The following is a 24,268-nucleotide window of genomic DNA, read 5'->3' on the forward strand; positions in this document are numbered from 1 at the left end:
TCCACACAAGCTCCTGCTCTGACAATGAGGGTGTAAAAAGACTAAACACGTAGTGAGTGTATGAAAACAGAAGAGCCTGTTAGTGTGTTGAGCAGCCACACTGTTCTGATGCATGTTTTTTTGAGAGGTACAGTGTTATTTGCATGTTTACAATAGTCTGACAGCAAACTACCATCTCAGACAAATCACTGACCAGCTGCCACTGACCTCCTGCACACTGCCTGTACAGGACGTGTACAAACAGGAGTTCAAATAAAATATAAAACATGTAAAACAGCATTTCAAACCTCTCCACTCACACATGAAAGAAGAGCACAGATGCTGGTTTTATAGATGAATGATCCCTCAGAAATAAATACAAACAAACATGAACACAAAATATCTGTTTTATACCTACTTTGGTGAAGTGGTGCTGTGAGCTTAATGCTAACAGGATGCCAGCCTACTGATGTTTAGCATGCACAATTTTTATCATGTTCAACATCTTAGTTTAGCATGGTAACATAAGCTATTTTGCACTGAATAAACAGTGAACCTGAGGCTCCACACAAAAACCACAATGAAAACAATAAAATAAAAAAAAACTAAACACATAAATGGAAGGTCCCCTTAACGGAAATTCAGACCAAATGGGCAATTATTCATGCGTCTACATATGACATACATCCATACATACGATGTACAAAGTTGTTGAAAAGATGGAAATACGCATGAATTTGCATTTATTGCAGGGTTATGATTCGGTGCAAGTCGAACATGTTGATCTCAATTGTGGATTTCAAATGATGCTGTGCTGCAAAAGTGTTTTGGCATCGACATTCACAGTGACATCATGGGATGGAGAGGAGAGGATATAAACACTGATAGTGGCCATTTGCAGACACACAGAGCTGGTGGATAACACATCTACTCATACTGACACAGGACCAATAAGAAGCTGCTGTTGAGGAAAATGAGCAAGGAAGTCAGACTGCCAGGTAAGACATGGAAATATGTCTCAGCACAGCATAGCCCTGACCAATCCGAACTCCATTTCAGGGAACAGACATTTTAAAAGAAGTTTGCTTGTCTTCTGACCGACAGACCTGACGCAGCATGAGTTCACACTTTTTACAAGGCGACATTATGATGTTATGAGTCTTCTGATCAATTTAGTGCATCAGATCAAAGACAAACTTTGTTTTGGGTTCATACCAATGTGGTGAGAGAGATTCATCCAGTCTACATCTACTTGCTGCTCACAGGTACTATTTATTGATTTTAACCCACCTGTTAAGAAGCTGCCACTCAGTGGAGACAGATGGACAGATGCTCAGCAGCTGAGAACTGGGCACTGGTCAGCCACAGGTAGAGCTTGTTGCTGTCATCCAGACGATCAAACTCTTCAATGCAAAGGAGCAGCAGCTCTTTCACGAGCTCCCTCAGGATGTCTGAGCTGCCCACCATATCTGTAAGACTGAGCCCAGCCAGCCTACAAAGGCAACTCATGTTGGCTGCTTGTATCCACCATCTTGTTCGCTCTGTCAGTAACCATATCTCGTGACCATAGGTGAGAGTTGGAATGGAGATTGACTGGTAAATTTAGAACTGTGCCTTCTGGCTCTGTTCCCTCATCACCACAACAGTGGTGCTTGTCCATCTCACACTCATTGTCCCATCACTTGTCAGATACTTATACTCGACCTCGGGCTGGAGGGGGCAATCTACTGTTTTCTGGCAGAGAAGTGTGGCCTCAGACTTGGAGGTCCTGAATCTCGTTCCAACAGCTTCATACTCATATACAAACCACACCAGTGCCTGCTGGAAGTCAAGGTCCCAATTAGAGGTAAGATCGGGCCTAAAAAATCCAGCCCGACCCGACCCAGGCCCACAGGCATTAAAGCCCGACCCAGCCCGAGCCCGACCAATTAACTTGATTTGCAGGCCCGAGCCCGAAGCAAACCGGAAATTTCAATTTATCCCATAGTATTTTACGTTCACGAAATGTCCGCAAAGCCGTGCGCAAAGCGTGCTCTTGCTCTGCGCCTCCTGTTTAGTAGTAGTTATATAGCAATTACCTTACAGCGCCGCCTTCTCTGTTTTATCCAAATTATTTATTTACAACAAGTATTCCTTAGTTTAGTATCCACACATCGTTTTAGTATACATTTTTATAAACATATATTTATTTAAAAAAAAGTCAGCGAGAGAGAAGCCCGAGCCCGACCCGACCGACCCGACCAGTCCCAATCCAATCCCAAACTGGATACAGCTTTGTCCGTGAATAACACAAACAGGATGGGAGACAAAGGACAAACAATGTTCAGATCTTTCCCCTTAGCGACACATCAGTGCTTAGACCAGCTCTCACCTGCCTCTCACCCTGGGCAGCACTGGAAAAGACAAGAGTCCAGCTCTGTGTGGGAGTGCGAATCCAGAACTGATGCTGTGTGTGAATATGAGCCCCACTGTATTAATCTGTCTTGATCCTCCTCCAACATATAGTGATATACACTATATGTATTAAGTATTCACTCACCCATCCAAATAATTGAAATCAGGTGTTCCAATCACTTCCATGGCCACAGGTGTTTAAAAGAAGCACCTAAGCATGCAGACTGTTTCTACAAACATTTTTGAAAGAATGTGTCGCTCTCAGGAGTTCAGTGAATTCCAGCGTGGTGCTGTGATAGGATGCCACCTGTGCAACACGTCCAGTCGTGAAATTTCCTCGCTCCTAAATATTCCACAGTCAGCTGTCAGTGGTATTATAACAAAGTGGACGCAATTGGGAACGACAGGAACTCAGCCACGAAGAGGTAGGCCACGTAAAATGACAGCGGGTCAGCATCAGGGTCAGCAGATGCTGATGCACATAGTGCCCAGAGGTCACCAACTTTCTGCAAAGTCAGTCACTGCAGACCTCCAAACTTCATGTGGCCTTCAGATTAGCTCAAGAACAGTGAGTAGAGAGCTTCATGGAATGGGTTTCCATGGCCGAGCAGCTGTATCCAACCATACATCAGCAGGTGCAATGCAAAGCGTTGGATGCAGTGGTGTAAAGCACGCTGCCACTGGACTCTAGAGCAGTGGAGACTTTCTCTGGAGTGACAAATCACACTTCTCCATCTGGCAATCTGATGGATGAGTCTGATTTTGCCGGTTGCCAGGAGAACGGTACGTATCTGACTTCATTGTGCCAAGTGTAAAGTTTGGTGGAGGGGGATCATGGTGTGGGGTTGTTCTTCAGGAGCTGGGCTTGGTCTCTTAGTTCCAGTGAAAGGAACTCTGAATGTGTCAGCAGACCAAGAGATGTTGGACAATTCCATGCTCCCAACTTTGTGGGAACAGTTTGGGGATGGCCCTTTCCTGTTCCAACATTACTGCACCAGTGCACAAAGCAGCTCCATAAAGACATGATGAGAGAGTTTGGTGTGGATGAACTTGACTGGCCTGCACAGTGTCCTGACCTCAATCCGATAGAGCACCTTTGGGATGAATTAGGGCGGAGACTGAGAGCCAGGCCTTCCCGGCCAACATCAGTGTGTCTTCAAAAAATTGTTAGAAATTCCCATAGACCCACTCCTAAACCTTGTGGAAAGCCTTCTCAGAACAGTTGAAGCTGTTCTAGCTGCAAAGGGTGGACCAATGTCATATTGAACACTATGGATTTGGCAATATAGTATAAGTCCCTAGAACCAGTGTGCAGTGCCAGTGATCAGGACGCCCACGTCCCAATCTTTGCCTGCCACCCTGCACACATTTCCCCTGACTCCACTGCCCTCACCTGCAGGTGGGCCTGGAAGCATGGAAACCACATGGACTAAGGCCTGGCCACCAGATATTTGCCAGTGTGCTGCCCTCCCAGATCTATCTTCAGATTGGTTTCTATTCAGGGCAAGGTGCCTTTGAGGTCGGTTCATGAAGGGTCCCAACACAGTGTTAGCTGTGATGCCTCTTACTTTATTCCAGTCAACCCATTCAGTGGCATTCTGTACAACCTACGATCCAAAGTATCTTTCATCATTAAATAGTTGCTGCACATTATCAGTCTGTCCTGTTACGAATCAATACTTTGGAATGAAAAACACCTGTGTTAGATTTTTGTCAGATATAACAAGTTCCACCCCTCACCTGACTCACCTGAGACAAACCAGGAAAGAGCTTCAGTCCTCATCACTAAATAAAGACACAGACTCACAAACAGCCGATCAGAATCACCTTCAGACCAAACAAACAACTTCCTCTGAGCAAGTTCAGCTACAGGAGAGAGAAACTGCTTCAACCTGTGGACGCTCAACACGCTGAACGTGAGTTTGTTTAAAAACAGCACTCAAAGTCAATTTCAGTGAAATTAGTACGAGACGAGAGGGGAATCATGATTCACTGTCTGCTGTGTTTTCAGCTTCACGCAGAGACAAAATGACTCTCAGGCTGAAGGGGGTTCGCTGCAGTCTGCACTCTGGGAAACTCCAACTCTTCTGTCTGGACCATCAGCAGCCGGTGTGTCTCGTCTGCAGAGACTCAGAACAACACACCAACCACAGATTCAGACCCATCGATGAAGCTGCACGACAACACAAGAAGGAACTTCAGGAAACTCTGGAGCCTTTAAAGAAGAAGTTAAAGCTTTTTGAAGAAGTTAAAGTGAAGCTCAATCAGACAGCAGAACACATGAAGGTCCAGGCCCGACACACAGAGAGGCAGATTAAGGATCAGTTTAAGAAGCTGCACCAGTTTCTAGAAGAGGAAGAGGAGGCCAGGATGGCTGCACTGAGGGAGGAAGAGGAGCAGAAGAGTCAGATGATGAAGGAGGTGGCTGCAAAGATGAAGGCTCTGAGCAAAGATATAGCAGCTCTTTCACACACAGTCAGAGCCACAGAGGAGCAGCTGAGAGCGAAAGACGTCTCGTTCCTGCGCAACTACAAGGCTGCAGTGGAAAGAGTCCAGCAGCGCCCCCTGCTGGAGGATCCACAGCTGCCCTCAGGAGCTCTGATAGACCAGGCCAAACACCTGGGCAACCTGAGCTTCAACATCTGGAACAAGATGAAGGACATGGTCTCCTACACTCCTGTGGTTCTGGACCCAAACACTGCTCATCCAAACCTGATCCTGTCTGAAGATATGAGCAGTGTGAGACGAGGAGAGACACAGAAGCTTCCTGATAATCCAGAGAGGTTTGATTATTACTGGTTTGTCCTGGGCGCTGAGGGCTTTAACTCAAGGACTCACAGTTGGGAGGTCGAGGTTGGAGACAGTACAGGCTGGACACTGGGTGTATTGGCAGAGTCTGTCCAGAGGAAAGGAGACATACTGTCTGATGTTTGGGGAATAGATTTTGATGAAGGTAAATACTCAGCTTGCTCACCATCAGCTCCACTCACTGATCTTGTAGTGCAGAAGAAGCTCCAGAGGATCAGAGTCAATCTGGACTGGACCGGAGGGAAGCTGTCGTTCTATGATCCTGACAGTAACACACACATACACACCTTCACACACACTTTCACTGAGAAGATGTTTCCATACATTAACACTGTGGATGATGTGAAGATTTCACCACTGAAGCTGTGTGTGGCAGTGAAACACAGCAGATAGAGATGAAGAGGCTGTTCATATTTACGATGTTTCTGTCTTAAAGACAAAAGTTACATAGTTTAAGCTGCACCTGCTCCTCCTGCTGCCTCAGTGTTACAGATGTCTTCATTTTTCTTTTATTGTTTTTATTGTTTTGTTTTTCTTTTTGTTGTTATGTAGTTTGGCGGTCAGCTTTCTTTCTGCTGTCGACCTTTTCATGTATAAAATGTCATGTTTGGTTCTGTTCAATTAATTGCGCCTGATTTTGAATTGTTGCTCATGTTATTATTTTGACTTGTGTGGAGTCATCAAGAGCAGCAACCACTTAAAGGAAGATGACAAATATGGAAAAAATGTTTTTACAGCTAATCATTGTTCAGAACCAACAAACCATGAAAATTCATCTTTAAATGATTAATGAAATGTTAATGATATGTAAAATGTATGTGTTAAAACATAATGTTTGCACAACTGTCTGTATGAGTTGTCTGTATATTAAAGGTGGGCCACTTCTGTTCAAGGTGGACGTATCAGTTTGGGCTCAGACATCATGTCTTGGAGTGGACGGATTTTACTAAGTTACTCGTTACGCCTTGCAGTAACCTTGAACAACTCCTAAATTAATTGTTGCTGAGTGCAGGTCATCTGAATAGCGCATGGCTTTCTTATTAGCCAGCAGAACTTAATGGAGAAGACTAGAATTATGCACTCTAAGGAGTTCTGCCTCCTCTTCTAGGGATGTTTTGCCCTGAACAGCAAGGCTAGTTTGCCTTGTCTTCTTAACAACTGGCCTGCATATTAACAACTGGCCTGCAGATGTGGTTTTGCAGCTGTCCTTAAAGGGATAGTTAATGTTTTTTGAAGTGAGGTCATATAAAGTACATATCTATAGTCGATCTGTTCCCTACCGTAATCACCAGTTTGGAGAAGTAGAGAGCCGCTCCAGCCCAGACGCTCAGCTTTGTACTGCATTGAACGGAGTCCAGAGAAAAACGAAATAAACCACCTAAAACAAGGCTCACCTTAAAAAAGTGTACGTTGTATAGGGAAAGGGTGGGAGGGGTGGCTCTTGTACGCATACAAATTGGTGCCAATAAAGATAAAGATAGTTTACAAGCATAACTTTGCTCACCAAACTTTCAACATGCACAAACTGGAATGCAGGGCAGTAACAGGAAAGTTGACTCGGGCTGAAATACGTGGTACAGCTAAGTACAAACTTGTTTCACAGGTCTAGTAGCATGCTGTACTTCTATCTCCGGCTCTACATCATACTCAGTATGAATGCAATGCAAGGCAGTGACAATCAGATATAAACTTTTATGTAGCACAGGACATGCTGTGATTAACCCTAGGCACACTTTAATTGTCAAGTCCTGACACCTTGACAATGCAACAAATATGGGATATTCAAATGCTGAACTGAAATGTTCAGTTTCCACAGAACATTTTCAACTTGAATAGATAGCAGCAATATCAAATGGCTCAAAGTGGAAGTTTAATAACCTCAGTTATTATGGTTAATCAAATGGGTTTTAAATTTGATTGATAAATCAATTCTCACCAGACTGCAATTGTTTGTAAGTACAAATCAATGTCTCCTCCTGTAGTAGACTAGTGGGGTTAAATGAAAAGACTTTTGGCCAAAGAGTTCAAGGTGTGAACCTAAAATTTTAGCAGCCAATTTATGTTGAAATGAATATTGCAAAATTATGAAAGATTGCCAACAGTACACTGCCTCACATGGGGCACCATACGCAGTGCCTCATGCATGATCAATAGGGAGTTTTGGGTTACATTTCGATATCAATTATAGATAATAATTATCAGGGATGAGGTTGACTCATTCATCACCCAAGCCGAAGTCACTGAGGTAGTTGGGAAGCTCCTCGGTGGCAAAGCACCGGGGGTGGATGTGATCCACCCTGAGTACCTCAAGTCTCTGGATGTTGTGGGGCTGTCTTGGTTGACACGTCTCTGCAACATTGCATGGCAGTCGGGGACAGTGCCTCTGGACTGGCAGACCGGGGTGGTGGTCCCCCTATTTAAAAAGGGGGACCGGAGGGTGTGTTCCAACTATCGGGGGATCACACTCCTCAGCCTCCCTGGGAAAGTCTATTCCAGGGTACTGGAGAGGAGAATTCGGCCGATAGTCGAACCTCGGATCCAGGAGGAACAATGCGGTTTTCGTCCGGGCCGCGGAACACTGGACCAGCTCCATACCCTCCGCAGGGTGCTCGAGGGTTCATGGGAGTTTGCCCAACCAGTCCACATGTGTTTTGTGGACTTGGAGAAAGCATTCGACCGTGTCCCTCGTGGCATTCTGTGGGAGGTGCTCCGGGAGTACGGGGTCGGAGGCCCTCTGTTAAGGGCCGTACGATCCCTGTACGAGCGGAGCAGGAGCTTGGTTCGCATTGCCGGCAGTAAGTCAGACCTGTTCCCGGTACATGTTGGACTCCGGCAGGGCTGCCCTTTGTCACCGGAGCCGGGACCTCCAGCATGTCCTGGGGCGGTTTGCAGCCGAGTGTGAAGTGGTTGGGATGAGAATCAGCACCTCCAAGTCCGAGGCCATGGTTCTCGACCGGAAAAAGGTGGCTTGTCCCCTCCAGGTTGGGGGAGAGCTACTGCCTCAGGTGGAGGAGTTTAAGTATCTTGGGGTCTTGTTCACGAGTGAGGGAAGGATGGAGCGTGAGATTGACAGGCGGATCGGTGCGGCGGCCGCAGTAATGCAGTCGTTGTATCGGTCTGTCGTGGTGAAGAGAGAGCTGAGTCGAAAGGCGAAGCTCTCGATTTACCGGTCAATCTACGTTCCTACCCTCACCTATGGTCATGAACTTTGGGTCATGACCAAAAGAATAAGATCCCAGATACAAGCGGCTGAAATGAGTCATCCAGCTGGCCTGGGAACGCCTTGGGATCCTCCCGGAAGAGCTGGAGGAAGTGTCCGGGGAGAGGGAAGTCTGGGTGTCCCTGCTCAGGCAGCTGCCCCGCGACCCGGTCGGATAAGCGGATGAGAATGGGTGGATGGATGGATTATCAGGGATAATTATTAATTGTGATAAATAATAGTAGAGCAGGTCGACTAGTGATCGGAAGGTCACTGGTTCAAATCCCAGCTCCGGGCATTGCTGCATGTCGAAGTCTCCTTGAGATACTGAACCCCACATTGCTCATCAGCAATGCGATGAGCTGGCGACTTATCCAGGGAGTGAGAGACAAGGCTGGGATTGGCTCCAGCAGCAACACCCCATGGAAAGGGATAAGCGGATCGGACAATGACATGACATGACATGACATTAGATCACCTCAGGGCACCACCCTCAAAGAAGGGAAAAATAGCCAATTCACCAAATCATTCTAAAAAAAAAAGTACTTAACTCTCAGTTTGTAGCTCTTATTAATAATTAACTTAATAACCACAACCAATATTAACATAATAGCTGCAATGGTCGAAGGATTTTGGAGTCCTTGACAGAGTAGAGTTTGGCAACATTCACTTTTGTAAAATAGACAGCATGAAGGTTCAAAAGTCTTTTATTCAAAACAAAATGAAAACACACTGACTAACATATAGTATATACAGGTGTGTGTGTGTGTGTGTGTGTGTGTGTGTGTGTGTGTGTGTATGTTGCAGAACAAAGAAACAATGGTGGTGTTCACTTTATGTGCTCACTAATATCAAATGTAGCTGTGATATGCTCCAGGCTGAAGGAGTGTTGCTGGAAATGCAGCTGTAAACTCTCAGCAGCTGTCATGTGGCAGGAGAAACCAGAGGAAGAGTTCTTGAGGGCAGGCAGCCTCGTGGGGGAGAGGTGGAGTTTTGACTTTTGGTCAGAGGAGAGTCGTCACACTGACCAATAGTAGCTCAAAGCTGAATTTGCACCTAGGTGTGAATACCGGGGAATCCTGGGAAACTGAGTGCAGTTCAGAGTCCATTTTGAAAATCCACAATGAATAACTTCATCTGTAGGTCCCAACACAGTGCAAGCTGTGATATTCTGTGGTGCCTCTTACTTTTTTCTAGTCAACTTAGGGCTGAAGACATCTCATTCCTGCACAACTACAAGGCTTCAGTGGAAAGAGTCCAGCAGCGCCTCCTGCTGATAATCCAGAGAGGTTTGATTATTACTGGTTTGTCCTGGGCGCTGAGGGCTTTAACTCAAGGACTCACAGTTGGGAGGTCGAGGTTGGAGACAGTACAGGCTGGACACTGGGTGTGTTGGCAGAGTCTGTCCAGAGGGAAGGAGACATACTGTCTGATGTTTGGGGAATAGATTTTGATGAAGGTAAATACTCAGCTTGCTCACCATCAGCTCCACTCACTGATCTTGTAGTGCAGAAGAAGCTCCAGAGGATCAGAGTCAATCTGGACTGGACCGGAGGGAAGCTGTCGTTCTATGATCCTGACAGTAACACACACATACACACCTTCACATAAAAACCACACCTTTAAACCACAAACCACGAACTTAATTGTTAATTAATTGTTGTTTGCTAAATTTGTGCATACGTTTTTTTTAAAATTAACAGAGTTATATGTAACTTGTTAAATTTAAATGCAGGCAATGCCTCAGGCTCAGGCCTCACTCAGCTCCTGCTGTGCGGCCCGCTCCACATTCAGCAGCCTCCTCATTGTTTTGACTCAGAACAATGACTCCACTTCACCAAAAACTACAAAACACACTAACTATACACTCCGAACACGCCAAATGTCACATATCTCTCAACTCTCAAAACTTGCTATTTCTATTGCTGTCTCCATCACCATCACTGATCACCCAACACTTCCACCTGTTCCTCAGCAACCAAATCACAGGGTTTGCCATATAATTTTGTGATTGGCTGTTGTGGCGCCATTTTCCACCAATGGGAACAGGTTTTTTTGCTTGCAAACACTTCCTGCTTGCGGACACATTCATGAGAAAAAAGCCAATTTTTACCGTCTTTTCCTGCACCAAACACACAGCAAACATGACGGCAACGTCCGCGAAAAAGTGTGTTTCAGCCTGTCTGGTACAACTGTACTGGAGGAGTGTTTCCAAAAGTGATGCTAGCAGGGTGACCACAGGGTCAAACCTAGAAGTGCAGGCCGACTGAGCAGGCTGCTGTGTTTGATGTGATGTGAGTGAAGCCAGGCTGCAGTAACATGGGTGGAAGTCCTTGAGACCTTCCTGTTTGGGATCCCTGTTGGAACACCTTGCAGTAACCTTGAATAAAAACTAAATTAATTGTTGCAGCTGATTCAGTTTATTTAAATACATGAGCTACTCTAAAGTCTGTCCTCGTACCCCGTGGAATCAGCAGAAGTGCCCCCCTGGGGTACAGGTACCCCTGGTTGGGAATCACTGCTCTACTGTAAACTGCTGCTCTCCGAGCTCATCACACTCATTCAAAGATAGGTTTCTTTTATTGTTGTAAATATTGTGTTATTAAGCTGTGCATTACAGTATCGGTGGTGTTCATAGTGGGCACATGAGCACGCTAATATTGCACTCTGCACGTGTTTCAGGTTTGTTGTGTCTTTGTTGAATTGATGAAGGCTCAGCAGTAACAGCAGCTGTGAGGTCGGACATACTCGTTCATGTTTTCATTCCTAAAGTTGTCAGACCAGTTTCACTCTGCTGTTTTGTCTGGTTTTATTCATCTTCACATCTCTCTCTCTCTGTTTTTGCCTCCCTTTCTCTGTCTTCCTCTCCCCCTCCATATTCTGTCTAATATCGTGTAGAAATTGTAATCTCTCACTGCAGATCAACATGGCATCTCTCCAACAAGCCAATATCACAGCCCTGACCAGGGTGATACCAGTCCCCTGCTGAAAGAGGATCTGTCTGATTGCAGGGGGAGGAGGGGGAAGTTTCAGAGGGAGAAAATGGAAAGACAAATCGAAAGCCATCAAGTGAGAGAGAGGTAGAGAGGGGAGAGAGAGCATGGAGATGAATAAATGGAGCAGAGGGACGAAGAAAGTTAAAGTGGGATGAACAAAAGCTGTTTACTGACTGTTTCAGACAAGACGGCATTCCTACAGTTAGTTAATCAGCAGCTGATGACGACACTGTGTTCTCCTGTTCATCACAGTCGTCTCAGTAACTGACTTCTCAGACGAACATCACAGAAAGAGAGAAGGATGAACAGGACGGTGATAAGAAGCAAAGACACCAAACCAATGCTGAACTGAAGATTAACCCACTACACTATAAGGAAGCGTTAAAGTGAGCCTGCCCCCCAAACAGCTCCAGCATCAAAGAACATGATAGTGTATAATAATACATACATCTGCCAAGGATTTCCACCACTCACGTCTGGTGCAGGACTGTTGGGACTTGGCTGAGGTTTGCATTCTGTCACCACCAGGTTTATTAAAATGATCCAGTGGTGTCTTACTGACGAGTGTTGAAATCTTGTTTTTAACAGTAAAGGAGAGTAAGAGCTGATGAACACGTTGATCTGAGCTGTAGAAAATGTCCTGCGTTGTCGTGCAGGAAGTGGTTCTGAGGAGAACCAGATACTCTCCGCGTGACGGATCAAGATTGTTGGATTATTTGCGTCTCTTTGTGTTACTGTATAGCACTGACATACTTTTCTATATCACCTTTTACCTCTGTGGTTTATATCTGGAGCTTCAGCTGTAACAGGATCTGTGAATCGGAGCTGAGTGTTTCCCAGATGTCATTGGTAGACTTCATGTCTAACACCGGTTCTGTATCAGATCATCTTACACTGTAACGATCACAGCAGCACTCACACAGGCTCAGCTTCCCACATACAGTATGGATCACACTACAACACTTTATAATCCATTAATCTTATTGGCAGTTGGATACAGACAACAGAGGTACTGATAATGCTGAGTGTTGGTACTGATAAGGTTCTGTTCCTGATCTCTGTGTGATTTGTGATTATTCTTCACAGTATTAAACACTCGTACTGAACTCAAACAAACCACAGACGTGTATTTAAATCAAAGTGTTTCCATCGTTTGGTCTTCAGGGTCTCGTGTTGACGTTCAGGACCAATTAAACTATATTCTACTTCATATCCCTCCTGCTGCACTTTGTCTTCATTTGTTTCAGAACATAAAACAATTGTCTATGTTCTGACAATTGTTATTGTCAGAACATAGACAATAAAAAAAATCTTCTTTTTCTTCTAAAATCCTCTTTCTCAACTGAACTAATTTCTATGAGTCCATTTTGGGTTTGATTGTCATTAAATGCTTAATTCCAACATATCAGTGTATCTTTACACTGTAAAAAGCAATGTATAGAATTTACCCAATAAATTTGAGGTAACAATTTCCATCTACTTTTTTTGGGTAGATTTAATTCCACAGTGTCAGTAGAAAATAACTGAAATAAAAAGCTATGAAATACTAAAATAAATTGGGTTATATTTACCTCACATTTCAACAACTACTTACTCATTAAAATTGGGTAAAATTAACTCTTGATTGCTGAGTAGGTATTACCTATGTATTATAAGTACTATATATCTAAGTATTACTATTCAAAATTAATTCATATGAGTCACTAAGAATTACTTATTCAGAGAAGGTAAAATTTACCCCTAATAATTACTATTCAAAAATAATTATCATCAGTTAGTAACCATTACTCACACCATTCCACCACCCAAAAATGACATTCACATGATGATCATCACAATGTTTTTAATCAATTATCAAAAACACAGAATAAAGTGCAATAAACAGCCTCACAGTGCTTTTCCAGGTATAAACATGTTTCAAATCTCACTGAAGTAACAACTTCATGTTTCTTGATGACAAATGCATCTTCCCACATCCAGCTTGATCAAAAAGAAAAAGTGACAAGATCAGAGGATAGAAGAGAAGTGGAAATGAATGGAGAAGTATCAGGAGAGCAGATCTCCAAGGGATGTCCAGTAACAACAAGATTTTCTTGTATCCAAACTCGTGCCTCTTTAGCTTTACAACTTAACACCAAATCTGCAGTACGAGTGCATTTATACAACAACCACAATTCAATACAACAACAAACAACAAATAACTAAACTGCCTCAAATACAGACAACACTTTCAAGAGGTGACTTATATTATATTTTAAAAGTCAAAAGCCCACACATAAAGTCTGCCATGTTCCTGTGCATATACTCTATCAAACATTTAGATGAGAATAGAACAGGTGAACACCAACATATTTAAAACAAACTGAGGGTATTGACAAAGCCAGCCACTTTCTATTGGTGTTCCTTCTCTGTCAATCTGGGGAAATCAGGCAGCAAGGGAGTGGGCTGAGGCTGCACAACATACAACTTGTGTGTGTGTGCGTGTGTGTTAGTGTGTGTGTGTGGTAGGGAGGAGAGCAGCAGTGAAGAAAACTAAAATCACACTCCATCACAACTCTGTGTACAGATCCTCTTGGAACAAGAAGGGGAATGTCTATTGCATGAGCTTACTTTTGAGGCTGTGGACCTTCTTCTGTAGTTTCGCTGCGTCAAGCTCCAAAAAAAGTTTTTGAAATGTTTCAAACGTGTTCTTCAGCTGCTGTGGATATTCGAGGTTGAGGGCATATATCAGTCCCATCAGCAGAACACATGCCTTCGTTCGACTTCCACATTCTTCCATCACGGTGTTTCCCTCAATCACAACAGACACATCTGATGGCTCCTCCTCAGCCATGACACTGTGCTGCACAATCACCTTCATTGTTTTGTCTGTATGGTCCTCACATTCCTACATGTTAAAAAGAAAGAAAGAAAAAGCATACACATTTTAATGTACATGTGTTATTGAAGATGATGTTCCAATACTTTTCAGTTTATCTTGCAGAGTAGAGGAGAGAAGAGGTGAGTGGACAGAAGACGAAAGGAGAAGGGGAAAAGAGGAGATACTAGAAGAGAGCCGAGTAGAGCTGAGAAGGAGAGGGGAGAGCAGAGGAAACTTTCACAGCCACAGTGAGCCGCATACAGCAGAGAGCTGCACTAGACTCACTCAGAGTGACAGGAAAATATTACTATTTCCTCAGGCCATTAGACTCCTGAACCAGATTATTAACATGCCCTAAAACAAAACATAATGATTGTTCACGAGTCCCAAAACACGAGTCCGAGTCGAGTCTGAAGTCTTTTGAGCACGAGTCCAAGTTAAGTCTGAAGTCTCTGTGTGAGACTCGAGTCCGAGTCGCAAACTCGAGTCTCCATCTCTGCCAGGATGCTAACTGTTACCCATTTGAGTGAGAGTAGGGGCCCAGGTTGAATGTTGTGTTTCCAAACTGCAACGAAAAAACCCCCAGACTCTAACTGTAATAACAGAGACTTACCGTGCGTGCACACGGCGCGAGGCAAGTTTTTCGCACGATAAGATTAAAGTCAAAGTGAAGACGCGAATGGAATAAACACGCATATTTTGGCCACTCGCCGAAGTTCAAAATATTGAACTCGAGCACAAACAAATATTCCAGCGGGCAAACTCGCGCGAGGCGAATATTTTACTCACGTCCGGTGTAAACGCACACCTGTCAGGTACACAACATGCCGGTAACGCTGACCATATTGTCTATAAACGGACCGCTGCATAGACCGACTCTAGCTGTGCTAGCGGAGTAAGCAAACAACTACGTGTGTGAGTAATTTCAGACGTTGGCGACATGTTGGTGTGTGAAAGAGGTAAAACAATACAACAGGTCCATAGCTTACCCTCCTTTTTGCAGTCCGGTCCGTGAGCGCAGCGGCGGATGGCGGCGAGCAGCGGCAATGAGAGGAAGTTAACGGTCCAAGTCCCGCTCAGTTTGGCGCATGCGCAGTTCAGAACACGGGACTCAGCTTCTGGGTCTGTTTTACCCTATTTCTCTATGCAATAGTTTTTACTCTTAACAAAGAGGTAGTAAGTGTATAATTTACCTGTTATTTTATAATTCCTTGGCTGACAACAATAATCAAGTACATGATATGATTTACATAGATAATATTTACCGCTCCTTACAGTGTAGTGACACAAAGTGCTCAAGCGGTCTTTGTTGTGAATTTTGTGAAGATTTGACTTTTTTGCTGACAATATGAACAGTGGGACCACATGCTGAGAAATGATGACACGCAGATTGATTATGTGATGTATGTGCACCTCACTCAGTGCTGCGTGTCGTCCTCCTACAGACACAGACTACATCAGCGAGGAGGAGAAACAGAAGGTGGAGCTGATGTTGGCGTTCCTCACAGAAGAGTCCAAACAGGCTGCAGCCAGCACAGCTGTAAGTACCAACACACTGCTGTGACATCATCACTGTGACATCATCACTGTGACACTCCAGTCACACAAACATGTGTCAGTGTGTTCAGGTTCAACTTATCCAGCAGTCAATCCGTCTCTTGTGTCCTGTGATGCGATGCCAGTGCCGGCTGTGTGTCTAACATCCAGGTTTGTTATTGAGGTTCTGAGAGGAATCTCGGTCCGTTTGCATGCTTAACTAGATAAATCCCACAGCCATCGTTATCCTTAAGTGCTGAAGAGTTGTTTAGAGGAAAGCTCGGGCAGGCGGCTCTGGATATCACAGAGAGTGATGAGAAACTGCAGACGTCGAAAGAAAAGAGTTTCAAGTGTTCAGACTGGAAACATCTCCAGCGCACAGCTGGTTTCTGTTGTTTGGTCGAGTGAAACACGTCAGCACAGCAGAAATGGGCTGAAAGTAAATACAAATGATAGAAATGCCTCAATGGCGTCCATGTCAACCACAAACATGAATATGAAACAAGCGTGTCAGTCTCTTGGACGACGCATGAAAAATGTTATTTTGCAGCTGTATGCTCTTCCTCTGCAGCCACGTTGGTTCTGATCCATGATATCACCACACGTCACATTTCCACCAAAACCCTCAACTGAACTCTGGTCTTGTTAAATCAACACAGCTCATATACACCATTTTCCATCTTTAACACCTAATTAATGACATCTGTAATCACAACTCCAATCTTGTAAATGTGTGACTGAAACATCAACAACTAAACTTCCTCTGAGCTGTCTTACAATTCTGATCATTTCTTATTTTACTATCAGACATGTGATGTTTTTCATTGATCTTTATGATCTGCAAACACCTGCAGCCTCCACCTCACACTGCATCTCCAGAGAGAACACAACTCACAGAGAACACAACTCACAGAGAACACAACTCACAGAGAACACAACTCAGAGAGAACACAACTCAGAACACAACTCACAGAGAACACAACTCACAGAGAACACAACTCAGAACACAACTCACAGAGAACACAACTCACAGAGAACACAACTCACAGAGAACACAACTCAGAACACAACTCACAGAGAACACAACTCACAGAGAACACAACTCACAGAGAACACAACTCACAGAGAACACAACTCAGAACACAACTCACAGAGAACACAACTCACAGAGAACACAACTCACAGAGAACACAACTCAGAACACAACTCACAGAGAACACAACTCACAGAGAACACAACTCACAGAGAACACAACTCAGAACACAACTCACAGAGAACACAACTCACAGAGAACACAACTCACAGAGAACACAACTCACAGAGAACACAACTCACAGAGAACACAACTCAGAACACAACTCACAGAGAACACAACTCAGAACACAACTCACAGAGAACACAACTCAGACAGAACACAACTCACAGAGAACACAACTCACAGAGAACACAACTCACAGAGAACACAACTCAGAACACAACTCACAGAGAACACAACTCACAGAGAACACAACTCACAGAGAACACAACTCACAGAGAACACAACTCAGAACACAACTCACAGAGAACACAACTCAGAACACAACTCACAGAGAACACAACTCAGACAGAACACAACTCACAGAGAACACAACTCAGAGAGAACACAACTCACAGAGAACACAACTCAGAACACAACTCACAGAGAACACAACTCACAGAGAACACAACTCACAGAGAACACAACTCACAGAGAACACAACTCAGAACACAACTCACAGAGAACACAACTCACAGAGAACACAACTCAGAACACAACTCACAGAGAACACAACTCACAGAGAACACAACTCAGAGAGAACACAACTCACAGAGAACACAACTCAGAACACAACTCACAGAGAACACAACTCAGAGAGAACACAACTCACAGAGAACACAACTCAGAACACAACTCACAGAGAACACAACTCACAGAGAACACAACTCACAGAGAACACAACTCACAGAGAACACAACTCAGAACACAACTCACAGAGAACACAACTCAGAACACAACTCACAGAGAACACAACTCACAGAGAACACAACTCAGACAGAACACAACTCACAGAGAACACAACTCAGAGAGAACACAACTCACAGAGAACACAACTCAGAACACAACTCACAGAGAACACAACTCACAGAGAACACAACTCACAGAGAACACAACTCACAGAGAACACAACTCAGAACACAACTCACAGAGAACACAACTCACAGAGAACACAACTCAGAACACAACTCACAGAGAACACAACTCACAGAGAACACAACTCAGAGAGAACACAACTCACAGAGAACACAACTCAGAACACAACTCACAGAGAACACAACTCAGAGAGAACACAACTCACAGAGAACACAACTCAGAACACAACTCACAGAGAACACAACTCACAGAGAACACAACTCACAGAGAACACAACTCACAGAGAACACAACTCAGAACACAACTCACAGAGAACACAACTCACAGAGAACACAACTCAGAACACAACTCACAGAGAACACAACTCACAGAGAACACAACTCAGAGAGAACACAACTCACAGAGAACACAACTCAGAACACAACTCACAGAGAACACAACTCAGAACACAACTCACAGAGAACACAACTCAGAGAGAACACAACTCACAGAGAACACAACTCAGAACACAACTCACAGAGAACACAACTCAGAGAGAACACAACTCAACTCTCAACTCAACTCAACTCAATTTTATTTATAAAGCCCTTTAAAAACAGCTGCAGCTGACACAAAGTGCTGTACATAAAATAAGACATATAAAACAAAGAACAATATAAAAACAATAATAAACGATAAAACAATGTTAAAATAATATTAAAACAAAAACAGAAACAGAGTCTCATGCTGGATTAAAAGCCAAGGAATAAAAATGGGTCTTAAGACGTTTTTTAAAAACGGACAGTGAAGGGGCTTGTCTAATACATAACGGGAGGTCATTCCACAATTTAGGACCAGCAACAGAGAAGGCTCTATCCCCTCTGAGCTTCCGTTTGGCCCTTGGTAACTCCAGGAGCAGCTGATCAGCTGACCTGAGGCACCGGGCAGGAGTGTATGGGCGGAGCAGCTCAGAGAGGTAAGGCGGGGCGAGACCATTTAAGGATTTAAAAACAAATATAAGAATCTTAAAATGGACTCTAAAGTGCACAGGCAGCCAGTGGAGAGAGGCTAAAATGGGAGTAATGTGCTCCCTCTTACGCGTTCCAGTCAGGAGGCGAGCAGCAGCATTTTGAACTAACTGGAGACGCGCCAGGGAGGACTGGCTGACTCCAAGATAAAGTGCGTTACAGTAATCCAGCCGCGATGTAATGAAGGCGTGGATTACTGTTTCAAAGTGCTTTTGTGCAAGGAAGGGCTTCACCTTTGCCAGCTGCCTAAGGTGAAAGAAGCTGGACTTAACTATTGCACCGATTTGCCGGTCAAGTTTAAAATCACTGTCCATCTTAAAACCCAGGTTTGTAACTGTTTGCTTCCTGTAAGGCAGCAAGGGGCCCAAGTCAACAGGAAGTGGTTCACAAGAGCCACTGGGACTGAACACCATCACTTCTGTTTTATTTTCATTAAATTTTAAAAAGTTCAAAGACATCCAGGCTTTAATGTCTTCAAGACATAACAGAAGTGGTTTCAAGGAAAACCCGTCCTTCTTCTTCAGTGGCATATAAATCTGGGTATCATCAGCGTAACAATGAAAAGAGAGAACACAACTCAGAGAGAACACAACTCAGAACACAACTCACAGAGAACACAACTCACAGAGAACACAACTCACAGAGAACACAACTCAGATAGAACACAACTCAGAGAGAACACAACTCAGAGAGAACACAACTCAGAGAGAACACAACTCAGAACACAACTCAGAACACAACTCACAGAGAACACAACTCAGAGAGAACACAACTCAGAGAGAACACAACTCAGAGAGAACACAACTCAGAACACAACTCAGAACACAACTCACAGAGAACACAACTCAGAGAGAACACAACTCAGAGAGAACACAACTCAGAACACAACTCACAGAGAACACAACTCACAGAGAACACAACTCACAGAGAACACAACTCAGAACACAACTCACAGAGAACACAACTCACAGAGAACACAACTCAGAACACAACTCACAGAGAACACAACTCAGAACACAACTCAGAGAGAACACAACTCAGAACACAACTCACAGAGAACACAACTCACAGAGAACACAACTCACAGAGAACACAACTCACAGAGAACACAACTCAGAACACAACTCAGAGAGAACACAACTCACAGAGAACACAACTCACAGAGAACACAACTCACAGAGAACACAACTCAGAGAGAACACAACTCACAGAGAACACAACTCACAGAGAACACAACTCAGAACACAACTCAGAGAGAACACAACTCACAGAGAACACAACTCACAGAGAACACAACTCAGAGAGAACACAACTCAGAACACAACTCAGAGAGAACACAACTCACAGAGAACACAACTCACAGAGAACACAACTCAGAGAGAACACAACTCACAGAGAACACAACTCAGAACACAACTCAGAGAGAACACAACTCAGAGAGAACACAACTCACAGAGAACACAACTCACAGAGAACACAACTCAGAGAGAACACAACTCACAGAGAACACAACTCAGAACACAACTCACAGAGAACACAACTCACAGAGAACACAACTCAGAGAGAACACAACTCAGAACACAACTCAGAGAGAACACAACTCACAGAGAACACAACTCACAGAGAACACAACTCACAGAGAACACAACTCACAGAGAACACAACTCACAGAGAACACAACTCAGAACACAACTCACAGAGAACACAACTCACAGAGAACACAACTCACAGAGAACACAACTCACAGAGAACACAACTCACAGAGAACACAACTCAGAACACAACTCAGACAGAACATTTTCTTCCATTGTTCTGCAGTTTGCAGTTGGGACACACTGGTTGTGTTGCCCTTGAGGCTGAACCTGGTCGGGGGAACCCACTTCCTGTCTCTCTCTGCAGTGGAAATCTGATCGTTTACTCTCCTTCAGACTCGACCACAGAGCCCAGCTGAGCGGAGAAGTGATGTATTATTGATGAGGGGAGGAGGAGGAGGAGTGAGAGAGGAGAGGTGAAAGTTGTATATCACTTTCTTTTTGCTCGGTCATTCTGGGAACAGTAGATGAAACTCCAGCAGCAGATTCTGAATGTGGTCACGACTGTGAGCAGAGAGAGAGAGTCGAGGAAAGAAAATAAAAGACGGGGAGAGTTAAAGTGCTGTGAGTCCAGAGCCGGAGGTATATTTCCACAAACCCACTAATGGGTCTCTGCTCTCACTCGGCTTGAAGTAGGAAATTACATCCTCTCTAATGTAAGGTTTCTCCACATGATTGGAAAGTCCAATCACTCTGCCTGAGCACTGCTTTATGGCTCTGAGGGAGCACTCACTTATTCTTGCATGGCGGCTGTGAATTTGAATTAAACTATATTTTATTTTCTCTGTTGCTGAGTGTCTTTAATATGCAGCAAAGCTGGAAGTGTTGAGATTCTGAGTGTGTGGTCCATTCAGTGAATATTTGTCCTCGATCTGTTTCTGCCGGTTTCCCATGATCCTCCTCTGTCACTCAGTGTGCAGCTGGCTGCTGTTTGTTAGCCTCACATTGATGCAACACTTTGTCACTGGACGCTGTGAGTCGTTAGATCACGTTTTGATTCGACTCTCAGTTTGAACGTTTCATCAGCGCTGCTGACTCAGTTCAAATAATATTCACCACAAATAAACAACCATCAGCAGCTTCAGGGATTCAACAGGAAACCGGAGTGAGCCCTCTTCACACACACACCAATATTGGATCTCTGGAATATTTTGTATGTTGTGATATGTTGGTTTGTGTCTGGAAGTTCCGTCACAGGTGATACTGCTTTTCAATTTGATTGTCAAAATCGAAATATAATGAAACAAAGCTAATAAAAATAAATAAAATAGAATAATTACATTAAATAAAACATTTTAAAATAATACGACAAAATAATAATAATAAAATAAATGCTAAATATAATATTAAGTAAAAAGTCTCTGCACGGAGTCGGGCTGAGCAGCTTGAAGCTGTCGTGTCACAGTTCAGTGTCTCCGCCTGTCCGGAGTCACTAAAGAATCTCTCAGCTGACATCAGCACATTTTAGAAAATAAATGAGCAAACAAAGGCGGTGAAGAAGAAGAGTGCGAGCATGATTTGAGATATTATTAGAATATATTTTGCAGATGTTTTATGAGGGAACACACTGCAGCCTCACCGACTGCAGATATTAACTGTTGTTTCTGTACAAAAGAACTGAACTGTGACTCATCAGATCATCACAGGTGACTGAAACACATCCAGCACCAGCGACATGATTTCAGTGATATCATCAGGTTTATGCTGTTGACCCTGTTAGCAGTGTGTGTTAGCAGTGTGTGTTAGCAGTGTGTGATGGTGTGGTTGTGGAGGACTTGTTATGTTTTATTAATGCTGCTGTGTTTGTGTCTGCCAGCTGTCAGTGTGTGTTGTAACACATCAGTATCGTCTGATCTGACGTCTGTCAGCAGGACGACTTCAGAGCTGGTGAGGACAGTCAGACAGACAGTTAGACACCAGAAGGATGGAAACTTTGAGGTTTGGGTTAAAACTGCCTGCTGTGTTTTGGTGAGTGGAACTGTGTCGTCATGTTACAGACAAGCACAGTCGAGTGTTGGCAGGAAACAGGAAGTGAACAGAAGTCTCTGATGTTCTGTTGACCTCGTCCCTCTGTGGACCTCGAGTGTTTTGACAGTGTCACTGGGTATTTTTAAGGAGACGTCTGGACATTTCCAGCCGTGTTTGTGTTGACAGAACCAGATATCACAGTGTTGTCACAACTGAAAATTGAAGCTTGAACCTCAAGAAACACAAGGTTCTGTGGTTGATTCGGTCATTGGGCTGCGTGTTGTTAAAGACAAACCTTCAGTAGAATGAGGAGCTGTGGGCGCAGAGCCGGGACAGGAGCTGGTCCTGGTTCAGTGTGACGGAGCTGCAGATGCCACTTTCAGCTGCCGGTCTGTTGTTAAATCATTAGACTGTTTGAAAAGCTGTCGGGTCGCCTCACTGCTGCCGCCTGATCGCTCTTTTCTCTGAGTGTTTCCACTGACGATTAACACCTTCACACACAGACAGAGTACACAGACGCCCTCAAACACTCTGCAGCTTCACAAATTCATCAACACAATCAGCACGTCTGCTTATGTTTGCCAAGACAACAGCTCAGGCTGTCAGGGCAACCGTCGACAGCGCCGGCGTTAAAGCTCCGGTGATGTTCCTCACATGGAAGGGAGACGAGGGGGAGGAGGGGGGGAGATAAACAGCAGGAGAGGAGTGTGTGTGTGTGTGTGTGTGTGTGTGTGTGTGTGTGTGTGTGATGACTACCAATGTGTTGACCTTTCTGTTAAACCTGCTGAGAGCTGCTCAGGTTTGGACGTCTTGTTCCTTCGGTTCAGTTTCATCAGACCTGAATGTGATTCATCGTTTGATTAACACTAAAGAAAATAATGTTGTACCTGGTTCATAAAACATGACATTGTTGAGACATGTTGTTATGCTAAGCTAAGCTAACCAGCTGCTGTAGCTGTAGCTTCAAATGGAATCAATCTAAATCTCTAAAGTCCTGTTCTCATCCAAAAATAGCACTTTACATGTTTCTCACTGAGTTTGTCATAAAAGGATCCCTGACTGAATTTTTGCTGTGTGAATGTGATCTGATTGGTTTCTGGAGATGAACAGCAGGTGGAGCTAATTCTACCACAGAAGAAGAACGAGACGTCGTTAGTCCAGGTTCAGTGAGATCTGTACCGACTCATGCTCCAGTTTAAGTTGAGCGCGAGCTTCAGGACGCCCTCGAACAGGAAACAGGAACCTTTACGCTCTGTGTTACATCTAGTTCATCTTCTTGTCTTGTCTGTATTTATATGTTTTTAATAATTCCTCTCTGCCGTTACATAAGAGACCATATCATGACCCACTTCTTCTCCTCACACCTGCATCACCACCTCAGTTCATCACCATCGTAGTGATTCATTGAAACTCAGACCCGCCTGGCAGAGTGGGTCAGTGTGTCCGCAGCAGTTCTTGGTTGATCCGTGTCTTCTGCTCTGCGGCTGTCGTGTTGTTGCTCTGTCAGTTCTGGTGAGGCGGAGGAGGAAGGAAAGTGTCACAGTTATTAAGTCATCATCTTCTATCAAAGCCGTTTCATTAAAGTGGGTCCATGACAGATCCAGGCGGCTCGACAGCAGGGTGGGAATTTCACGGTGACCATGGCCGTTGTCGCCCGACACTTTGGCCTTGATGCCCCGTGAAAAAAAATATCATTGTACGGCCACAGTGGCCTTTGTGTCCCTGGCTCGGTTCAGTTTCCATGTAAAAAGCCGCAGTG

At 44.2% G+C, this 24,268-nt stretch overlaps 2 protein-coding genes across 9 annotated transcripts in view; both read left to right on the top strand.

The window, feature by feature from the left end:
- Window positions 1-24,268, top strand: part of LOC119020741 (E3 ubiquitin-protein ligase RNF123) — a 93,291-nt gene that overhangs the window by 60,143 nt on the left and 8,880 nt on the right. For 4 of the 7 annotated variants that reach the window (XM_037100305.1, XM_037100304.1, XM_037100306.1 and 1 more), the window contains exon 38: window positions 15,682-15,776. In XM_037100305.1, the coding sequence (XP_036956200.1) occupies window positions 15,682-15,776 (95 nt within the window). Of the gene's footprint in view, window positions 1-11,300; window positions 12,587-14,359; window positions 15,204-15,239; window positions 15,359-15,681; window positions 15,777-24,268 lie in introns of those variants that run through there. The other 3 variants (XR_005075408.1, XM_037100309.1, XM_037100310.1) reach the window with 3 other exon arrangements.
- LOC119020749 (E3 ubiquitin-protein ligase TRIM39-like) lies at window positions 4,164-10,015 on the top strand. Of its 2 annotated transcripts, XM_037100323.1 has the most exons (3): window positions 4,164-4,289; window positions 4,385-5,156; window positions 9,670-10,015. In XM_037100323.1, exons 2-3 carry the CDS (start codon window positions 4,402-4,404, stop codon window positions 9,989-9,991), a joined length of 1,077 nt encoding a protein of 358 aa, XP_036956218.1. In that variant the 5' UTR covers window positions 4,164-4,289; window positions 4,385-4,401; the 3' UTR covers window positions 9,992-10,015. The 2 variants fall into 2 exon arrangements, with proteins under 2 accessions (XP_036956218.1, XP_036956217.1); XM_037100322.1 differs by lacking the exon at window positions 9,670-10,015 and having other exon boundaries at window positions 4,385-6,086.

This window comes from Acanthopagrus latus, chromosome 6, assembly GCF_904848185.1.
Source record: "Acanthopagrus latus isolate v.2019 chromosome 6, fAcaLat1.1, whole genome shotgun sequence".
Lineage (NCBI taxonomy): Eukaryota > Metazoa > Chordata > Actinopteri > Spariformes > Sparidae > Acanthopagrus > Acanthopagrus latus.